The sequence below is a fragment of the Diorhabda carinulata genome, chromosome 1 (genome assembly GCF_026250575.1).
Source record: "Diorhabda carinulata isolate Delta chromosome 1, icDioCari1.1, whole genome shotgun sequence".
Taxonomy (NCBI): Eukaryota; Metazoa; Arthropoda; class Insecta; order Coleoptera; family Chrysomelidae; genus Diorhabda; species Diorhabda carinulata.
In genome coordinates, this window is record NC_079460.1 from 14,410,172 (window position 1) to 14,431,795 (window position 21,624).

The window sequence follows — 21,624 nt, forward strand, 5'->3', positions numbered from 1 at the left end:
GATTCAAATTATTTCCTCAACAAGATTCCGGAAAATTTGTATTACCGATTTTATATATGGTAAAAAAATCTGAATAGGAAATATGTATAGTATTATTAGATATAGTATCCCCAGATTGCAAACTTGTCTCATGTTGAAGTCAAATATATCAATATTCTTATGGCTCACAATGGCATGCAGAGAGGAATCAAAATCTCTAATCGATTTCGATTTATTTTATTGTCATAAAAGCGATCCAAACTTTCTCGTTCAGCATCTCGAATTCGAACTAAATATAACACTGACCAGCGCTACTTGTGCAGAAACTTTCATAGTTCATTTGTGAATTGTCATTTTATATTATGTATGATTTGAAGTTCACACTTTTCTCGCTCTAAGATTCACAATGGATAAAAATGAGGAAAGGTAAAAATTAGGTAAATAACTTATGTATCAAATTTTTGATATGTATATTTTTATAAAATAAATGTTGTAGTACCTAGATATTTTTCATCCCGATAGTTATGTCTACCATGTCTAATTTTCTCTATATTTCCATTGATTAGTAAAAAAGGACTTGAAAAAACTTTAGAATTGTGTTTACTAAAAATTTTATTAAAATCAATTGTAATGCTCCTTGGATGTGATTATTCTGATTTCTTATGAAATTCACAAAAATGTTACAGAGTAATTTATTCATAAATTTTATAAGGCGGCTACCAATAAAATTAATCTATTAGGAATCTCATCCAAGTTCAATTTAATACATTATTTACATAATAAATTGAGTAATATTGTGAATACAAAATTAAAATTCAATAGAAACATTTTGTTAATCTGATATATTATCCAATACATAATTTAATACGTCAAATTGATGAAAATGCAATAAATTATCGTCGCTTCTTGTCGGATTTCTTAGAAATACAGTGCACTTCAGCCTGTTATGATGGGTCGGAAAATATCTACAATATTCTTTTCCCAGGAAAAGGGGCTCTGTAATTCTCGCTTACAATAAAAAACATGGTAACCAATAGTGCCAGTTAAAATAACAATTGTAAACTGTTGGCATAGGCATAAATAGTTTGTGTTATTGGTTTCAACAAATGTAAATTCATTAAATTCAGATGGCTAATATCTGAATAAAGGATTTCTACTATTAACCTCTAAAATAATTTCGAATACAATATTTCGAAAATGTATTCCGCCGTTCTTCAAAGGGGAAAACAACTAATTTCCTGGCTGATACATCGATGAATACTGAATTACAACCCCCCCTGAAGAGCGTGATGTAAATAGACCGTTTTGTTGATATTAGCATCCACAGTGCCTCGTAATTGCAAGGAGAGGGTGTAACTACTGTCTAGTTCCGACGTTATTACGTCTCATCAGAGCATTTTAACACCCTTTGATCGGGCTTGAAACAACGTTAAAGAGAGTCGCATTTGGTACATGTAGTTAGACATAATAGTTAACAAAATAACGTCGAAACTAGTCAGTTGTTACACCCTCTCCTCGCAATTGCGAGCCGTTGGGGATGTCACGCTCTTCAGGGGGGTTGTAATTCAATATTCGTCGAGGCATTAGCCAGGAAAGTATTTGTTTTCCCCTTTGAAGAACGGCGGAATAGTAGAAATTCTTTATTTTGATATATATATATATATATATATATATATATATATATATATATATATATATATATATATATATGTATATATATATATATATATATATATATATATATATATATATATGTATATATATATATATATATATATATATATATATATATATATATATATATATATATATATATATATATATATAATACGGGAATTAAACTATTTGATTACATAGAGTAAAATATCTCGTGCAGATCTAGAGGAACGTCTAGGAAGCAGCATCAGTATAGATGTGTCCCTGGCCAAAAATGTGAATAAAGTACTTTCAACGGTTGGTTCTCCAACGAGAGCGAAGCAACCCAAATGTGAACGTGTCACTTGACAGAAATTTTGGATAAATATTTTTAAGTATATTGTCAACATCGTGAAACATCTGCATATGTTCGTCTTTTCCTGTTTATTTTGTTTTTCTATCACGTTTAGGCATAGCTATGCTAGCACCAGAATGTGATATATCTGTATAAACCTACCTCGCGGATCATTCTGTTTCTTTTCTTGGGTATTATAATGAGATAAATTTGATTTACTGTTACTCTACCTGGGATTATATGAATTTCATTCTCTTCTTTGTGTTTAAATTTAGTATTAACAACTATACACTAACTTACTGCCGTTGCAATATTTTACTGTAGGCATACTTATATAGTGCTAGATATTAATATAGAACCATACATACATAAATGCGAATAAATTGACCTATTGTATAATCTACATTAGCTGACACCTGTACGTGATTAAAAATTGACTAAAACATAAGATCATTCCCATAATAATTTATATAGGGGAACATTAAACATTCGATGTAGGCTACTCTTGTATCAGCTTGCAACCATTTATTTCATCCTCTTTGGAAGATATCAAAACTTTATGGTTAGAAAAAATATTGGATAATGTATAAACTAGAATCAACTCGAGTTATCTTTCTATAACTTTTATATATAAAGTTTGCCTTCATGAGAATTTGTGAGGTTTCCATGAGAAAAATGAATGTGAAAAATATTCTATTCCAACGGATTTCCAGGCATTCCAAAAACCATCCGCAAAGCTTCATTTACTGTGATCTATGGACTGATTACGTTTCAAGATATCTAAATACTTGAATTTTTAATGCGAGTAATCTTTTCATCAGCATCAAGCAATCGCGGCACACACTTTCTAAATAACTTTTTTATATGTAACTTTTCATGCATAATTTTATATACTTTTATACCACGATCGCCAAATACAAGGTAGGGAATTTTTTAAGCATTTTTGGAGTAGTTATAGCATATGAAGGTATTAAACATCGTCTGTGTTAATAGGACAATATTTACGTGACTCTCCCTTGGTTTCTTCAATAGTTTTATATTCTATTTGACTATCAATGATCCATGTGAAATCTTGACAGATGATTTTAGAAACATAGCAGAAACTAATAATTAAATCACTCTAGCGAAACTATTGTCAATCTTTGAAAATTTACATTTCCATCAAACCGCCCTCGTACATATATTTGAAATATAATGAACCGTAAGTCCGACCTTTATGTCATCCAAATATATTTGAATTAAGAAAAAAAGCTGGTTATGACTCGAATGATTAGTTGTCTCTAAAGCGTAGTGTGCAAGCAATTATATTATTTTCGGTACAAAAGTACAAAACGGTTCACAAACATTGCTTTACCACTGAAAAAACCTCCCTTGAATATCTAAGTATATTTTCGAATTTAAGATTGATAAAGTTAATTGTGCAATTTGTAAATTATAACTTTGATACTATAGCTGGGTATGCAAGCGAGTTTTCCATGTGATAGGCAATGTGTCATTTTCAACTGAAAGCTAAAATATATTAAAAAAGAAACAAAGCAAATAATAATCTCATTTGCCAAAAATATTTGAATTAACTTTATATTTTGCTAATCTCAATGATAAATTTAGTAACAATTTGAAATTATTCATTTCGTACCAAGATAACAAAAAAAAGTTATTAAGAAAAAAGTGTTTCTTAAAAATATAATTTCAATTAATGAAATGAAAATATTTATATTAAAAGTTGAGCTGGAAGTAGAGAACACATGATTTTATCCTGATTGAAATACTTGAGGTTCAACAATAGTAACATATTTTGCATAATACTGTATTGTACAATGGGATGATGCTAATTTTATTTAAAAAGAAAATATCATGGATAACATCAAGAGCTCCTAATTTGGTTAAAAGTTATTTTGATTTAACTATACTATTTTCCTCGAATTTTTCGTCAGTTTTATTAATCTTTTAGTTTCTATTCAATTACTAGTAGGAAACTGTCTCTTATGCACAAACTATATATATTTTAATCACTTTCTAGTATAGCTTCGTAGGCCATTTTGTGGAATCCACATTATTCATTAGCCAAGGTGATTATCTTATTTACCACGATATATCTCTATTATCCTATCTTGATCAACATACTCAAAGATATGAGGAGCATCCATTAAGATACCTACAGTTCCTGCTGTAGTTACTATGAAAAACATGTACAACTGAAGTCTGTCTATCACCATCGCCACATATTTCCAATCTTCTCTAGTCTGAAAAATTATATAATGATAACAACATACAGTCTGGTAAGATGACTATAAGTTTGTTGTATACCTGTGTTGAACTTAAGGATTTTTTGTTATATAACCAATACAATACGAACAGTTTCACGAAAAACATTACTACTACTACTACTACTACTACTACTACTACTACTACTACTACTACTTAATTATTAGTTTTCAGTAGACTGGAACGCCGCAGAAACATCTTACATACACGGTATTTGGTATTTTTATTTTTCGTTTGGTTTTTAGTCATATTTCTGCAGATTATATTTTTTATTAGGTATGTGTTAATTATGCTATTGTAGTTATTTATTTATGTGCAGAACTTTTCGAATATTTCCCGATTCTAAATATTTGTATTTTTAAACTTTGTTAACAACAGATACTATGGCATTACAATATGCAACGCAGCATGATGTTAAACAGTTCAATTCTTCGAGGAAAAATTAATGTCCGTTACAGTAAATTGAAATATTATGCAAGTTTAAAGCAACTTTTTCTGTTACTCTGTACTGTACTGTTAACATTTGGTAGGTGTAGAGAAGTAAACTGTTCAAATGTCAGGTAGTTGTGTATGAGATTTGTAAGTACAATTTATAATTGAATTGTTGTATGTTTTTTGATAGAGCAGGTGAAATAATCAGTTTTAGCTAAGGTGTTTACCTGTATATATAAATCTTCGTTGCGTAAATGCTCTGCTATAAATTCTACAGCTTCTGTTGCTTTCGATGCTTCTGGAGACAATAAAATAGAATCAGAGCTTTCACTCTCTCTTCTACAACTGTCACCCCCAGCTCCCACGCTTAAGTCAGCTGCGGTCGGTTTTCTATTGATTTTACAATTAGGATGATGATGTAGATCTGACAATTCCATTACTTCCACTTTACTTTGAGATTCTATGGAACTAAAAATAATGAAAAATTGATTTACACTGTGGTTACGAAGCTAGATTTAATGAATGAATTTTAAAAAATTTTTCTTGGTTTGTTTCCAGTTTTAAAACCTAATAAGTTTGTTTTTGGTATACTGATGAAGACAAAAGAAATAAATGATGTTTATGTGGAGTCTCGCGTTACTCACCTTATATTTTTGGGAATGTCTGTAGGCGATCCATATGGATGTGGCGGCACACCCATACCCGGCATCTCCATCATCCAACGTAATCTGGTTTTGCGAGGTCGTTTCATAAGTAATATTGCTGGGAGATAATTAAGGAAAACGGACCTAATCCACGAAGGCATTCTGCAAGAACATGCACATTTTTATTGTAATACTTAAATTTTTATTAGAAGTATAAAAATGAATAATTAATTTCGTTTTAAATACATTGTTCGTATTTGTCAATAATTGAAACTAATTATCCAATTTAACAATAATAGGTAAATGACATTCTACCCCAAACAGTCATATAACATCTATTTTCATTACTCAAAATGGATTTAGATATTTTTCATTTACTACTGGCACCTACTCTATGTCAATCCAAAACAAATGTCACAACACGGTTATATATAGCATATCTAAATTCAATGTAATGACATAAAAGAGAGCTGAATTGCGAGATTCTAAAATTTCTGGGCCCACAATAAAATTGTTCTCTTTTATTAAGTAAATTGTTATATCGCATCATTCTCAGAATACTAGTTTGGAAATATTTGGAAAGATACACCTGTACTCGTCCTAGTTAGCAATGCTGCATCAAACTGGCAAGGAAAATATTTAATTGGAACAACTTTGAAAAAGTCCCAATATCGCTGCAAAAGATGTTTGATTTTATTTGAATGGAAATAGTTGAACACTTCACTAAAAAATTCAAAGATTTATAAATTGTAACTTCTTAAGGCTTTTGCTTTATTTTTTCTGTTTTTTAATTTATTATAACGCTCTGGACTAAGTAGAACTGTAAATACCGTGGTCATGAACGACTATGTGGAATACACCATGTATAGATAAATTGCTTGATAACATTTTTTCTTGTTACCAATTTTTCGTGTGCAGAGCACAAATTTTATTAGTTTGGTTGAAACTATTTGCAGAACGACGAGTACGTCTAATAGATAAAACCAATAAAAGGAAATATTTATTAAGTTCTTTGAAACGACAGTTCGAGAAGATTTATAGCAGAAATCTTTTGCTACAGTACAACACAAATATTTGAATATTTATTATCATCGTGTTGTTTTAAATATGTATGCGTGATTGAAAGAGGGAAATTTTAATAAATTCAAGTTTTTATGGACAAAAAAGACAAAAATTAACATTTGAAATTGTTCGTAATTCATATTAATTTGGCTTACGTTTTTTTATAACACATTTTCTTTTCACAAAAGTATTGAAATCTAAGAATAATTCGTTTTCGTTATTAATCCACTCATATAACTGTGTACCTTGATATTAGAAACATGAATGTATTCTCACTACTTTTTAAATTAACAAACACGATATAATAAGTACCCCATTTTATCCAACTCTCCCCTAGAAACACTTATTTACTACTACCACTATACCAACAATCACAAAATCTGATTGCTTTTGTTTTTCATTGTTCTCTATCTATAATAGCAAATATTTTAACAATTCACTCTTATTCCATATTTATCAACTCCACTTTATCAATCCGTAATTTGTGAGACCGCCCCTGTAAATTTGATATTAATTGGTGTTTTTTACTTCAATAATTCAAATAATCAATTCTATCATAAGAAATATGACAACCTAGATTAAACAAAAATTCTTAATTTCAAGCTAAAAATCAACAATCGAGAAACACGATGGTACATAAAATCAAATTTATTATTTACAAACAAAGCATTTTTATATTTATAGTGAAGATTCTAATAAATGAATCTTTTAACAATTTCTAATAATTCATTTCAAAAGGCGAAGGACCAAACCTAGTTTTAAAAGATAATGTGTGAATTTAACATGGTTTTAATGTATTTGCCAAAAGTGATAATCAGTAACACAAATTGTTTAACTTTTTTCTAATTATTAGTTTCTCACTCATTTCATTTCCAACGTAGTTAAATGGTTTAATAACCGAATATATTATCCAATTAAAAAATATTTGGTAAAAAGAGTGTTGTTTTGAAAATTAATATTTAATGTACATTATTTATTGATATAGCTCAACCTATGATGATCATTTGAGACAATTGCCCTTTTTGAAGTACACATATTTATCGTTGTTGAGCATTCCTTCCTTAGCTCAGATTGGAATTTTCCGTGAATATGTTTCAAAGTAACATTTTTTCAGAAACGTGAAACTCCAACTTTTAGGCCTCTTTTTTGAGGACATTTTTTCTCCTTAACAATGCACTACAGAACTAATGCCTAAAGAAACAGACACTTGTTCATAAACCTTGAACAAAAATAATTTTTGATTTGATTTGACGAACATATCAGGAAAATTAACAGGTTTTTTCAATTTTCAGAAATGTAAAAAACATTATTCCTATATCTTTTGGTTTAATTAATTTTAGTCTGACAAAGCTACCATGGCATTGAAGCATATAATAATAATAAATATATCTTTATAAATATTTGTTATCATGAACTAACCTTCGAATTTATAATTCTTTCCTTGACTTCTCTCTATGTAAAATTAAAGAAAACACTCAAAAATGGCACAGAAAGTTTGCTAGTTAGCACACATTTATCGTTAACGTTACCTGTTTGTAAAATATTTTATTCATAACGGAAAGTTACTATGCTTGATTAATACAACGTAATGCCCATGTCTCTTTTAAATATGTTAATTTTCTTTTCAGCATATTTCACTGATATTATATGATTATTGAATTACTTATATAATGAGTAAACTATTCTACTGAAAAAGCTAAGCTTAATATACAAAATTATTCATCTAGGTGAGTGCTAATAAAAAGTTACCTATGTGTTCGAGGTCCTCGGAAATTCCAATTTATTATCACGACTGTTACTAAAATACTGACAGTGTTCATTATAAAAGTGAAGAGAAGGTATTTTGCTATAAGTGGCAATACAAGTGATGTTGGCGGAAGAATTTTTGATACCAACAAAAGAAATACAACCAGTGACAACAAAATACTGATACCCAGTGTTACCTGAAAACAATTGAAACAATTAACACAGATAACAGGTCTATTTCTATTTCGAATATGAGAACAAATGCGCAGTTCTTTTTCAAGTTTTGAGAAAACGACAGAATTATTTGAATACAAGTCTGCTTTTTACGGTACTTTTATGTTTTTAAGTGCATATCAATCGTTGTTCAGTGAAACTTGTATAGAGGTTTCTTTAATTTTAGTATATATTTAGGATTTAATTTACTATTTGGACATATTTCATTTAATATTGTTGATGTTTTCCTTGCGCATCTTCCATATTTCCCATAAGTAAGAATAATTTCAGTTCTTTGATTTGTTAGTAGAATTCATAAAAGCACAAAATTATTATTCATAAAACTCGCAAAATTAATATTACTATGAAGTAATGGTATGGGGAATGATAAATAAAATAAATTTTATCAAAAATCTGAAGAATTCTAAACCTGGAGTCTTTTTCCTACGCTATAAGGTACTACAGAATATGTTGAGTTAGTTCAGATTAATTACATTCTTTCAAATAATAAATTTTAACTGAATATTATGTTTATTTCTTATTATCTTGGGAGTATAATGAACATGAAAAGATATTTGAAATATGAAATAGAGAAGTGGAAGGATTCAGGAAAAACGATAATAAGAAAAATACCAAAAATCTAGACAATAATCATACTACAGCAAAGAAGAGAAAAAGTTCCTTACCTAATATGAAAAATAAGGAGGACAACTTTAGTTCACAACCAAACTAAAATATTATTAAAGTTCAAATGAGAAATCCTTTTAGGAAAATACCAACAACACATAGGGACACAAAAATGTTATTAGATATGTTGGAGAATAAAGAAAATTGGAGATAAAGCGAGACAAAGAGATCCGCTATCCACCATGGGCGGCCTTAGAAGATGTGATTGAAAAGTAGAATAAATCGTCAATAGAAATATACTAATACAAAAACAGATGAAGGGAAATAATAAAATATTCGTGTTGTATAATGAGCAGGTAATAACGAGCGTAGTCAGATAGAAAATAATGCAACGTTTAGGATTTAGCATAAGAGCCTGTTTAACAACCTTTATAAATATGTTCGTTTATCAAAATATATTTTGATAGAGATCAAAATATGTCAAAACGTCATTTTTACTTGTTTTTAAAAACTGACTGTCCATCAAAAGAAACCTTTAACTAAAAACAATTTAAAAACAAAAACATATTTAAGGCTCTAAGAAGTAAAAAATTTATGTATATTTTGATAGATATCAAAATATGTCAAAACATCATTTTTACTTGTTTTTATTAACTGATTGTTCATCAAAAGAGACCCTTAACTAAAAACAATTTAACAACAAAAACATATAAAAGGCTCTAGGAAGTAAGAAATTTATGTATACTCGGGGATAAATAATTTTAACAAAATTTATAATTATATTTTATAAATCAATATAACTAAACTATAAACTATATGTGAAACTAAGGATAAATTTTTTTATATCATTGAAAAATATTTTATTTTGATATTCATGTTGCTGCATACATTGATTGATATAATTATACAAGTCTTCAATGCTGAAACGTCAAAAACATTTGAAAAAAAAAATAGATTATTGATCAATGGAGATCCAAATTCAAGATCATTTATTAACGAAAACCTATAGAAAGATCGTAGACTTAAGAAATATATATTTTATATTTATAAAGTGAAAAATAAATGAACATACCTTTTCTCCGGCTTCAGCTGGTAAATAGAAGACAAGCACACAAAGAAAAGATATTAGTACAGTAGGAAGTATCAAATTTACGGTGTAAAATAACGTTTTCCGACGAATAATAATATAAAAAGTGATGTCTGTTTCAGTAGGATGATTTCCTTCATAAATATTGAGGTAGGCTGGCACTTCGATTATGTCCCAGGTTCCAGACTTCCAATAGTCTGATAAGTCTACAAAGTTTTTATTATTGTACAGGGCTAATGAAACCTGGTCTCCGTTAAATGTCCAGGATCCAAATTTCATAATACATGTTTGTTGATCGAAAGGAAAATATGTTACATCTATAGTACAGGAGCTCTGAAACATAGGAAAAATAAAAATGGCAACAAATACGATAAAAAAAATAGAACTGCATTAACGAACCATGAGACAAACATTTGATTTCATATTTTATCCAATTTATATCACATTTTTAATTATCTTTTAAATATTTTAATTATAATTCTTTTAATAATGCTAGTCAGAAGATAAAATAAAATCCAAATAAAAATTAACCCAAAAGCTCAAGAAGTTTTAATTAAGAAAGATATATTTACCTAATAGGTTTATATTATAAAAGTACACTTGGGTATTTGATTTGCTTCAATCCCACAATTGAACTTTTGGGCATTGCAGCAAATTTGGCCGTACACTTTATTAAATTGTAATTACAAGCTTTCAGCAAGTATTCTTGTTATAATCAAATGCATGTATAAAACAGGTGGATACGAATGACGTTGAATTTTTTTATATTTGTTTTTTAAAAGTCCAAAAAATATGGATAGATTGCACTCAAGTTATTTAAATCAATTTTTCATTAATGCAATCATTATTAATGTTGATATATCTAAGGCAATATATGTTGTTTTTGGTAGTTATTTTCCTCAGTTAAAATTCTGGCAAATTGATAATGCATACAAATGGTCTCATATCATATGTGTTCAGCAAGTAAGATGTTTATTTGTAATTTTCATATTTAATATTGTATTATAATTTTTTTACGCCAATGAAGAATTTTATATTCTAGCTCTTTGTAAGCTCTGTTGGAAATAAAAAAAACATGAGTGGAAAAATATTCAATTTTAAGATACGTGTGCGATTCAGGACTTCACCAGGTCGGCGCTCGACAAGATGACGTCACAGCACATCGTAACACTCGATCAGTCCTCTCGCTCGCCCCGGTAAGGCTGCGTCGCCCATACTTCTAGCAAGTTTAAAAATTTCTAATCTACTTGCTAGAAAATCAAGATGGTGTTGTGCGAAAATATATAATTACAATCACCAAGACATCTAAAAAGTTGTTTTTCCACGTTCCAAAGATTGCTCAAATGCAGAAATTGATAAAAGCTTTGAAGAGGTGGGATTCATTTTGAGCTAAAAATCTGTGAAGATCATTTTAATGTAAGTATGTCTATAAGTAATTTATATCTTTATACTTCGATGTATACATATTTATATCTATTATACCTACTAAGTAGTTTAATTTTTTTTTAGTATAGCGATACCTTTATTAGGTCTGAGGTGCAAAGCCTTTGGTGTCAAAAAATTATAATTTCAGTGCCCGAGGTCTCTTTTAGAAATGGTTCACATCTGTAGTAACAAGAAAGCTGGAAATAATAAAGAAGACCTAAACAAATTAATTGAAGTTTATAATTTTATTTTATTAATTTCTCTAATAAAACTTCATACATTCGTATCTGTCCACTATATACTTCAGCATTGTTAACTCAACCATCTGCAATGATTTGGAAGTACGATAAACCTTCATAATTCTACCAGGTACACAATAACTTTCCGCTCCAATCGACCTCTCTTTGTGACAAGTTCTGGTAATTTTCCTTTGTCTAACCTCTAATTTTTCATGTTCGGGTTGTTTAGATTAATCCATTTTTATCGCAAATAACAAAGCGTCTAATAAAACGATAATTTTTTGATAGGAGAAGGTATCTTTAGAAGATACAAAGTAGTCCAAAAATCAGCAAGTGCTTGTACTGGGATGGTTTTCTGCTGCCTCCCTTGCAACCTCAATATCTCACGCAAGTGGACGACCTTAGCGTGAACGATCTTCAAGCATCAGATCTCCACTATCAAAACGATTAAACTAACGTTGTGTCATTCGCTCATTACCTGTGTCATCCCCTTCAATTTCATATAAATGTATTTTGTCGTTAATAAACAAAGAGAGAATGATTAAAAGAAGGCAAAGCCATTATACTTTTCATAGAATTAAAGACTAATTTAACAATTTATGACATGTTTAAATTGAGGCGAAGGAATTTTCACCATATATTATGAAAACTGACACTACTTATGACCGACCGTCTGTAGTATAACGTGTTTTTTTTTATATTCATTTTCATATTTTTCCATACATACCTGGTATATCGCAGGTGGAACCCATAATACTTCACCGTTAGGATAAATTAATACATTCGATTTATATCTAACTTCGTAGTTACCATCAGCACTAAAAATAATGATTCATTTATATTTAAGCATATTTATAAAATAACTATTTCGAGTTTCACAAAAGTTGCCATTAAGACATAAAAAGGCGCACTCCACTAAGCGTTCACAGCGCCTGAAATACTCTTTTGGACGTTCACGTGGCGACTACGATCATTGTGGTCGCGGCGGAAACGTCACTAATGACATCATAACTTATGCTCATTATGACCTATGTCAAGAGGTGGGTCGAAGTGAGCGTTGTTAGTGGAATTTTCAAAGCTGAAAGCAACAAATATTGCAACCATGAGAATTAACCTCATTATGCGGTAAAGGATATTACAAGTATTTTTGAAGCATTCTTGTGACATATCACCAAATCTTACTAATGTCAATTAGTAAAACACTCCACTATAAAATTTAATGACAATGAAAAATTCTAACATACCTCTAAAAGCTTTCACTTTATTTTTTCTTTTTTGCCATTTGTTATTATTTACCCCAACGCTCAAAACGCTGCATAATCCATCCCACTTGGGTTTACAATTACAACGCTCTGGACTAAGTGGAACGAACGAATTCAGCAGCATATTATTTGAATTGTTCCATAGACGCACTTTTAAAGTATTGGTATCAACCGAAACTACGAGTATATGGTATTTCTTATTAACTTAGTAGGAAATTACTCACTTGTTAAATAAGACTATATCCGGTTTCCAGACTTTGTCAGGCGGTAACCTAAGAACAGCAATTCCTCCATAGTCAGCTTCATCCCATTGCAACTGATAATCATTCCAAACCTGTAATAATATCATGAGTATGGAGGGACTGAACATTAAAAACATCCACTTTACCAATCGCAGCCAGACGTTTGATTTCATAATTTGATTTTTCTCGTTCTACAAAAAAAGTATATCAGAAATTATTCTGAATATTTTGATAAATTATGCAATTATTTTTTCCATTTTTCCTTATTTGTCAGTTGACATTTATATATTACTGTATATGTGGTTAATTGGAATGGTTCACATTCATAAAAACAAAAAAACTATAAATGATAAAAAAGACCTAAATAATTCAATTATAATTTACAGTTATATTTTGTTAATTCTAATGAATTTAATTGATTACTGCTATATATTTGAGATTTAAGGGCTGAGGAAAAAATAATTTTTCTTATTAGAACAAATTTCTATTTTGGTTTATTCTTATTTTGATATTCATGATGTAGGGGATCTATTGATGGTGTCAATATTATATTTTGATGAAGACTGAAAAAAAGGGGAAACGTCAAATTTTATCTTTCTTTCAAAAATTATAAAAAAAATCTAAATCTAATTTTAAAACAGAAGAGGCTTAAAATCAAGAACATTTAGAGCAGGAGTTCCCAACTATTTAAGTGACATATTTGGTGCCTTGAATACTATCGAAACATAAATTCCGAGTCACCAATATGGCACATGACAAGAAATCCATTTGTTGTCGATATGTTACAGTTACCAGAAGTGGTTCAGGAAAGTTTCTAGAAATGAAGGCTGATTCGTATATGAAAGATGACTTCCATCTTTTGACATTAGAGCAATTTTGTATCAAAAGATTGCCTGTTAATTCGAAACTTGCTTATTTCATTATTTTTTTTTTAGATGAAATCTTTATTATTTTAAAAATTCTTTATCATAATATTTATATATATATATATATATATATATATATATATATATATATATATATATATATATATAACTCTTAAAACTACTTAAACTCTGTCACATACATTTATGCATTTTGACAATGTTCTCTTGAGTTGACTTTATACTTGGTCTCGAAGCATATTACTTTAGAGACACTGTTTAAAAGGTTTCTAACCATTCTAACCTATTTTAATACTATCATAAATTGATATTTAAATTTCCCCAATTCTTTTATTTTATCGTATTAACGAGTATAATGTTATTTTTATTTAGAATGTTATGTATTTGATTTCAACTGAAGGACAAGACTTTAAACAATTTTAGTACTTACGACATTGATAAGTTGCACGAATGCTAGACCAAATCTGACATCCACTTTCTCAGTTATATTCTGTACAGGTCGAATAAGTTTATTATAACCTCTAAAGAGATCACGAACTAACCGCTCTTCATCTTCAGAACAACTTCCTAAATCAAAATAATTGATCAATTTGAATATTTAGCGACTATACTATTAAATATTGCTTATATTATATTGATACTCTTATTTTATACTAAATACAACGTAATATCTAGAAGTACTGTACCTTCATATTTTTTGTGAGGTTTTAGATCGAACCAAATCTGATTAGACTTAGATTTTTCTCAGACAAACGAAATTTTATAGTATAAAATTATGAAATAACTATTGTATTTTCAGTTTTTTAATCCCTAGTTAACAAATTCTTAGGATATTTATAACATTTAAATTAGAATATATGACAAAATGAAAAGTTTAAAACTTAATTTACTACAATTGTTAATGTCTTTAACGTCTTTAAAGAAACAACGTGGTTCTCATTGTGTGTGAAAATCAAATAATGTGAATGTATTAACACAATATATCTACTATATGTTGGGAACGCCATAACAAAGAATCGTTTTTTATTATAAATCCTGGGTAGACCCAAATATGAAAAGATCAAAATGTTCTCGTTGACTTTAAATATCAGAATTACCTTTTAGTATTTTCATATATTATTCAATAGGTATTGCAAATATTATTGTACAAAATATTCTCTTAAATAGACTGTCTGTAGCTAGAGGAATATGCTAATGAGAGTGATACAACTTTTATTTTTTAGCGTTTTTAGTGTTTACTATGAAGATGATGAGAAATGTAATAAATAATAAACAAATGAAATAATAGATTCTGTGTGTTGATTTACGTAAATAATTAAATTGTGGACACGCTAAGATAGAGTACTGAATACGAAATGGAAGGAGAAACCATAAGATGTATGAAATTTCCCAAAAGTGCCCTTAGATTGTGATGTAGAAAATATTGTTTTTCTGTACAAAATCAAACTGTTACTTTTACAAATAAATCACTAATATATACCTGAGTCATATCTAGAAAAATCCAGGCTATTTTAAAAAGTAAAACGTAAAAAAATTTATTTCATAAACACTTGATTTTATTTTTAATAGGAATTGTTTTAAACACCTTTCAACGAATTTTGTTAATTCGATCGTTGAGATTAATTAAGTTCAACATTCTGTAAAATTGTAACTTGTGTTTTTATTGTGATTAAAATTTTTAAAAATAAAGTTTGGAAAGTTAAATATATAATTGGCGCAGTTGTAGGATTCGTCCGATCGTGTTATTTTACGATCTACCTAGATAAAAACTCGACTTTTAATACATAGTACAAAGACCTACGATCTACGAGGGACAAAGAATAGGACTCAGACCTTCAAATCTCTGTAAGTGCTAAGTTTCTTATTTCTTGTATTTTACTCTATCCTTATCTATCATAAGAGTGGGAAAGAGATAATTTATTGATATTGAATTTTTATGAACGAATTAGAAAATTTATTAAATACATATAATAAGTTAAATATTAAAGAAAATAATAATTCAGATTCATTTAAAACAGCTACAGTAAGTCTCAAATGCCTGAATTGGAAAATGTTTAAATTAAATTTAGAGCACATTAAACCTTATGACGGAGATAGTAACACTATAAGCAAGCTTATTAACCAATGTGAAAAATTAATACCTGCGCATAAATTACCTAAACCGGAACCGATGTCTACGACATCGAGAAATTTTACTGGTACATATAACTATTAGAAATAACAATACCAAAAATAATGGATATTTCTAAGGGCAAAAACAAAAACCAAATTTAATATCAGAAAAATTGTATAATAATAACTATGATGACAAAAATGAGGAAATAGAAGAAATACTAGATGTTTTGAAAATTTTGTTGAATTAAATCATTATGAAAACAAAAACGAAAGATCTCTGTAGATTATTTGAAGATGATATATTGAATGTAACAGAAAAGAACTTGGAGGAAAAGATTATAAAGGAAAAAGGAATGTATCAATATACATAAAAGGAAATAGAATTATTTGAAAAAGGGAAGCTAGACCCAGAATTACAGTATACAGTTTTAGATGAATTAAATATAAATGAAAATGATACAGAAATTTAAGTGAAAGAAAATGCAATGAAATTAGACAGAAAAATAATTGAAATGAATAATGATACAATACTGGAAGAGAATGAAGTGATCAAAATGGATAATGAAATATTAGAGAATGAATTTGATATTATAGAACCTGAATTAAATACAAATATATTGAATATACAGAATCGAAATTATATGATTGATAATAGAGAAATGAACGATGCAAATAAGAAAATTACGAAACAATTAACAAAGAATTTGATAAGAAATATGATAAAATAAGTCTAAAATATTTCAATAAAAAGTCTTATGGCATACGTGAAGATAATAGAAGAACTATTTTGGAAACATAGATAGTATCGTTATTTGAAGTGGTACACAGTTCAAGAAATTATTAAATGGATTTTTATAATAAGACTTTTCATTTTTGTTTATTATGTTATAAGAATAGATTAGATTTATAATTAATAGGAATCAAATTAAGTATAATACGTAAAATAGTTCAAATACTTAATGTAAAGAAATTATTATTGATTAGAGTATATAAGAAATTCATAAATTTGTTTATTTAACTGAAGTAAGAATAAAAAAAATATTAAACTGCGTCATACTTAAGTAAATTAATCAGAACAAAACATAATTCATTTTATACAAGAATTTATTGACCCTGGACAATTACATATATGCATTATATTTGTACTACTGTACAAAAATATTTTAGAAATTCTGCATTTAAATTAAATAAGCTTGATGATGTATTGATATCTAGTTAGCCTAGACCAGATCCATGTGTAAACAAAATCTTTCGTTACCATAGCAATGAACAATAACTTATTAGAAGTGTCAGTGTGAAGTTTGACGTCAAAAAAGTAAACCAGAGCTACGCAATAAATTAAACGAAAAAAAGATGTCCACCAAAATTGTGAAAATCGAAAAATTGGAGTATCGAGCCATCATCAAGTACCTGTATTTAAAAGGGTTAAGAGGTAAGCAGATTTACGAAGATATGCTTAATACCCTTGGTGATCATGGTCCTTCGTATGCGACCGTGAAAAATTGGAGGGGAAGCTTCAAAAGAGGTAAATTTTCCATCGAAGATGATGACCGATCGGGAAGGCTAGTTTTTGTGTCAGTCCCTGAAAATATCTTTGCAGTTCATAACATGATTTTATCAGACCGCCGAATTGGGCTAAAACTGATATCTGAAGCACTGAATATTTCATACGAACGCCTTCATCATATAGTTCATGTCAATTTGGACATGAGAAAAATTGCTGCAAAATGGATCCCCAAATGTTTGAAAGCGTGCAAGGGTAGAAGCATCGTGTTCGATCTGTGCTCGATTTGAAAACGATGTAGACTTCTTAAACCGAATTGTTACTATGGATGAGACTTGGATATATTTCTAAGATCCAGAAACAAAGCAGCAATCGATGGAATGTTCTTGCTTTAGTTTTTTGGTATTGCCATGGGGTAATCATGATTGATTTTTTGGATAAGGGTAGAAGAATAACTGGAGATTATTACGACATTACTAACCAATGTGAAAATGCGCCTATCTCACATTAGTATCAAGCATATCCGATTTCAAGTATAAATGGTGTTTCTGTTGTAGATTACCTAATAAATTATATGATGAAAGATTTCCAGTTTAATTGAGCATTTTAGTTGTTTGAATGAAACCAATAAAGATTGAACACCCAATTAACTTATGAAATATTCAATTCTTTCATACAATAATTCTATTTATTCTGTTACTCAATTTACACTTTATGAAATAATTAAAGGACATATAAATAATCCAGATCCTTTTGATTTAGATGATCACTTGGATAAAATTAGAGATAAAAATGCTGAAGTTAAAGAAAAATAATTAATAAAAGATACGAGAAAAGAAGTTTCGCCTTCATATTCAAACAAAGATGTAGCATAAATTAGAACAAAATTACCTAAATGTAAAAAAGCTGATTTTATAAAAGACCTGGATATAATTTTAGAAACAGACAAAGGAATTTATCACAAAAACAAAATTAGAAAACTTGAAGTTAATAAAGGAAAATTGTTACAGAAAAATGAAATTGACAACGTTAATAATACTCCTAATGATTTACCAGACCACCAAGGCAGAATATATACAAATTACACAAGTAAATAATCTATTATTACCAATTAATCTAAGATTATGCAAACTTATATATTCTAAGCATAGGCTTTGTTGCATTTGTTATGTTAAACTATTTTTTAAATTATAAAAATATTGCTTTAAATTTCCTATTTGCTTACTACTACTACTACACTTAGATCTATATAGTATATAAAAATATGCTTTCGTACCATAACCTAGCTGAATAAATGATGTAACGAACATATTAGGTCAAAAAGAGGATTAATAAATGCTGTAGGAAAAATAGATAAATGGCTTTTTGGAACTCTTGATTCAGATGATGAAAAAAGATATAATAATGCAATAAATATTTTACAACAAAATCAAAAACAAATAATTTAAGAAGTAAATATGCAAATATCATTATATAGAAAATTAATAGATCATTATAATAAATCAATAACGACTTATGGCTTAACCAACAAAAACTATATAATGAAAATAATTTCATTATATTTTGTAGCACAATTTCAAAAACTAATCTGGATTGTCAAAATCTAATCACATTAATTGATAATATTAAAAATGCAATTACATTTTCCTAATTTAATACAATTCATAGTTCAGTAACTCGAGTCAAGAAATTTCAGAAATAATAAGATAATTACAAACTATTTATAAAAAAGAACAAATTACAAGATTCGGCAATATTTTGACATTTTATCTTTTTGTGGGCTGTCAAGTAACCTTATCGAAATCTAAAATAATATTTGCTACCCATGTACCTATAATAAAACCGCAAATTACCGAATTTTTCATTTATAACCTATTATCCAAAATCAAAAAATATTTATTCCTTCACATCCCTATTTGACCAAGACTCCAGAAGAAGCTAGATTAATTAAAGGAGAATGTCCTATTTTTGTCAAGACAATTTTAGATACTTTAGAACTGTTAAATGGCCGCTCTCCTAAAAGCTATTATATTAGTGATGTGAACCTTCAAGAAACTATAGTAGAATAAGTGACTAACAAATTTTAGTGATTCCTAATTCAAATAGAAAACGAAATTTTTTCAACTAAAGTACAAATTAAAAAGGAAAATCAATAAATTTGTCGAAATGGAATTTTAAATTTTTAAATAGTCAAATGTCAAGTAACCAAATTTAAGTAAAATATATTTTGAAAAACTTTATGAAATTGATAAAATTGTTTAAATTATAAAACCAATTCAAGAACTAGGAAATCCACAAAGCCATATGATAAATGAACTATTTTCAGTAATAATAATAGTTTGCAGTTATTTTAATATTTTGGTTCAAAGGAAGATTTTTAGGAAACCAGAAGATTGAAGAAAACAAAAATTCGAAATTGAAGAAGGAAAATAGAACCTGAAAAATAACCTCATTATTTTTCATTTTTAGGGATTGAGAAGTTATATCTAGAAAATTCTGGGCTATTTTAAGAAGTAAAATGTAAAATGATTATATTTCATTAACACTTGATCAGCATTTATTTTATTATAAGGAATTGTTGTAAACACCTTTCAACGAATTTTATTAATTCGACTGTCGAGATTAATTAACTTCATTTTGTAAAATTGTAACTTGTGTTTTAATTGTGAATAAAATTTTTAAAAATAAAGTTTCAAAACTTAAATATATATATATAATTCCCATTAAAAAATATAACTAATGGTATGCATTATATAAGTTAGGATGAGCTAAAATAAATATTTTTACAAATTTGAAATTCAATTCTTTCTTTTTGTTATACAATGGATCTCTTGGATTCATTTACCGAATTATGACCCTTTATTTGCAAATGAGAAAATATTCAAAGTAAAATATTATGTTCCAAAGTAGTTATTGCTAGAACAAACCAATTTTTTTGCATATTTAACATGAATGTTAAAAAAGTATGGTGATGCTGACAAGACATATAAATCCTCATTGCACGCAAATACCAGAGAATATACCTACGTAATCTATTACTTAACAAGTGTGTGAAAATATATGGAAAAGATATATTTTTATGTGTTATTTTTTAATACAACTTATGAAATACTATATACACTAACCATTAAATCTATAACTGTGAGAGTGAGTGGACAGTTTAAAAAAATTCTTAGTAATGGTTATAATTTTTATTGAACGTTAATTTTATATTTGTATACATCCTTTGTTTAAAAGTAAGTGTGAAAGGGGAGGGGCTATGTTTACAAATTAACTTCAACATGACAGTGGGTGTGCTCTCTCGTATTTACTTACCTACAATAATAAGACAAGAAATTATCAACAAAACTCGAAGACGGGCCACCACAGCCTTCCATAAAATGAGACACATGATTTTCACAGGATCATCGACATCGGCCTCTATATCTCAAATCCATTACTTGAGCGCGATTATTAAATTCATGGTAGTCACCGGCATTCAACAGTTCAAACTGTAAGCTAAGCTGCAAACATTCCGCACTTATTTCTCGCAAGTTTAATTTCGACATGTTAATAGAGCCGTAACAACATTTCTTGGAACTCAAGGGCAAAGTTTCACACCCTCCTTGTTATTATGAGAGAAGAACGTGATTCAGGATATTAACGTCGAAGTTATACTGCTTTCGCGATAGAGGGCTGAACTAGCCAATCGATACGTCATGTTAGCCTAACAAAATTCAATAGAATATTTTCAGTTTTCTCTAATCCAAATCACTTTCATATAATTATCGATACTGAATATCATCCAAACATGAAAGTAAAAGATCTGTGTAAATGTAACTAAAAGTTATAGTAACTAATATCTCCAAAAGTAATAGTGATATATTAAAATACCAAACAATATGTTTGTGATATAATGATTGAAAAAC

At 28.5% G+C, this 21,624-nt stretch overlaps 1 protein-coding gene across 1 annotated transcript; it reads right to left on the minus strand.

Moving 5' to 3' along the window:
- Positions 1-1,768: 1,768 nt before the first annotated feature.
- Positions 1,769-21,357, minus strand: LOC130895608 (acetylcholine receptor subunit beta-like 1). The gene is made up of 10 exons (XM_057803013.1): positions 21,032-21,357; positions 14,528-14,664; positions 13,360-13,404; positions 13,196-13,305; positions 12,437-12,527; positions 10,031-10,378; positions 8,122-8,315; positions 5,311-5,472; positions 4,894-5,134; positions 1,769-4,212 (listed from the first exon to the last, which is right to left on the minus strand). Exons 1-10 carry the CDS (start codon positions 21,105-21,107, stop codon positions 4,048-4,050), a joined length of 1,569 nt encoding a protein of 522 aa, XP_057658996.1. The 5' UTR covers positions 21,108-21,357; the 3' UTR covers positions 1,769-4,047.
- Positions 21,358-21,624: the final 267 nt, after the last annotated feature.

Coding starts and splice junctions, on each gene's coding strand:
- LOC130895608 (XM_057803013.1), bottom strand. CDS start 21,107: ATGTGTCTCATTTTATGGAAGGCTGTGGTGGCCCGTCTTCGAGTTTTG. Junction 13,405..14,527: donor TCGTGCAACTTATCAATGTC/GTAAGTACTAAA, acceptor CTTTTTTTGTAG/AACGAGAAAAATCAAATTAT. Junction 13,306..13,359: donor CAAACGTCTGGCTGCGATTG/GTAAAGTGGATG, acceptor ATATTATTACAG/GTTTGGAATGATTATCAGTT.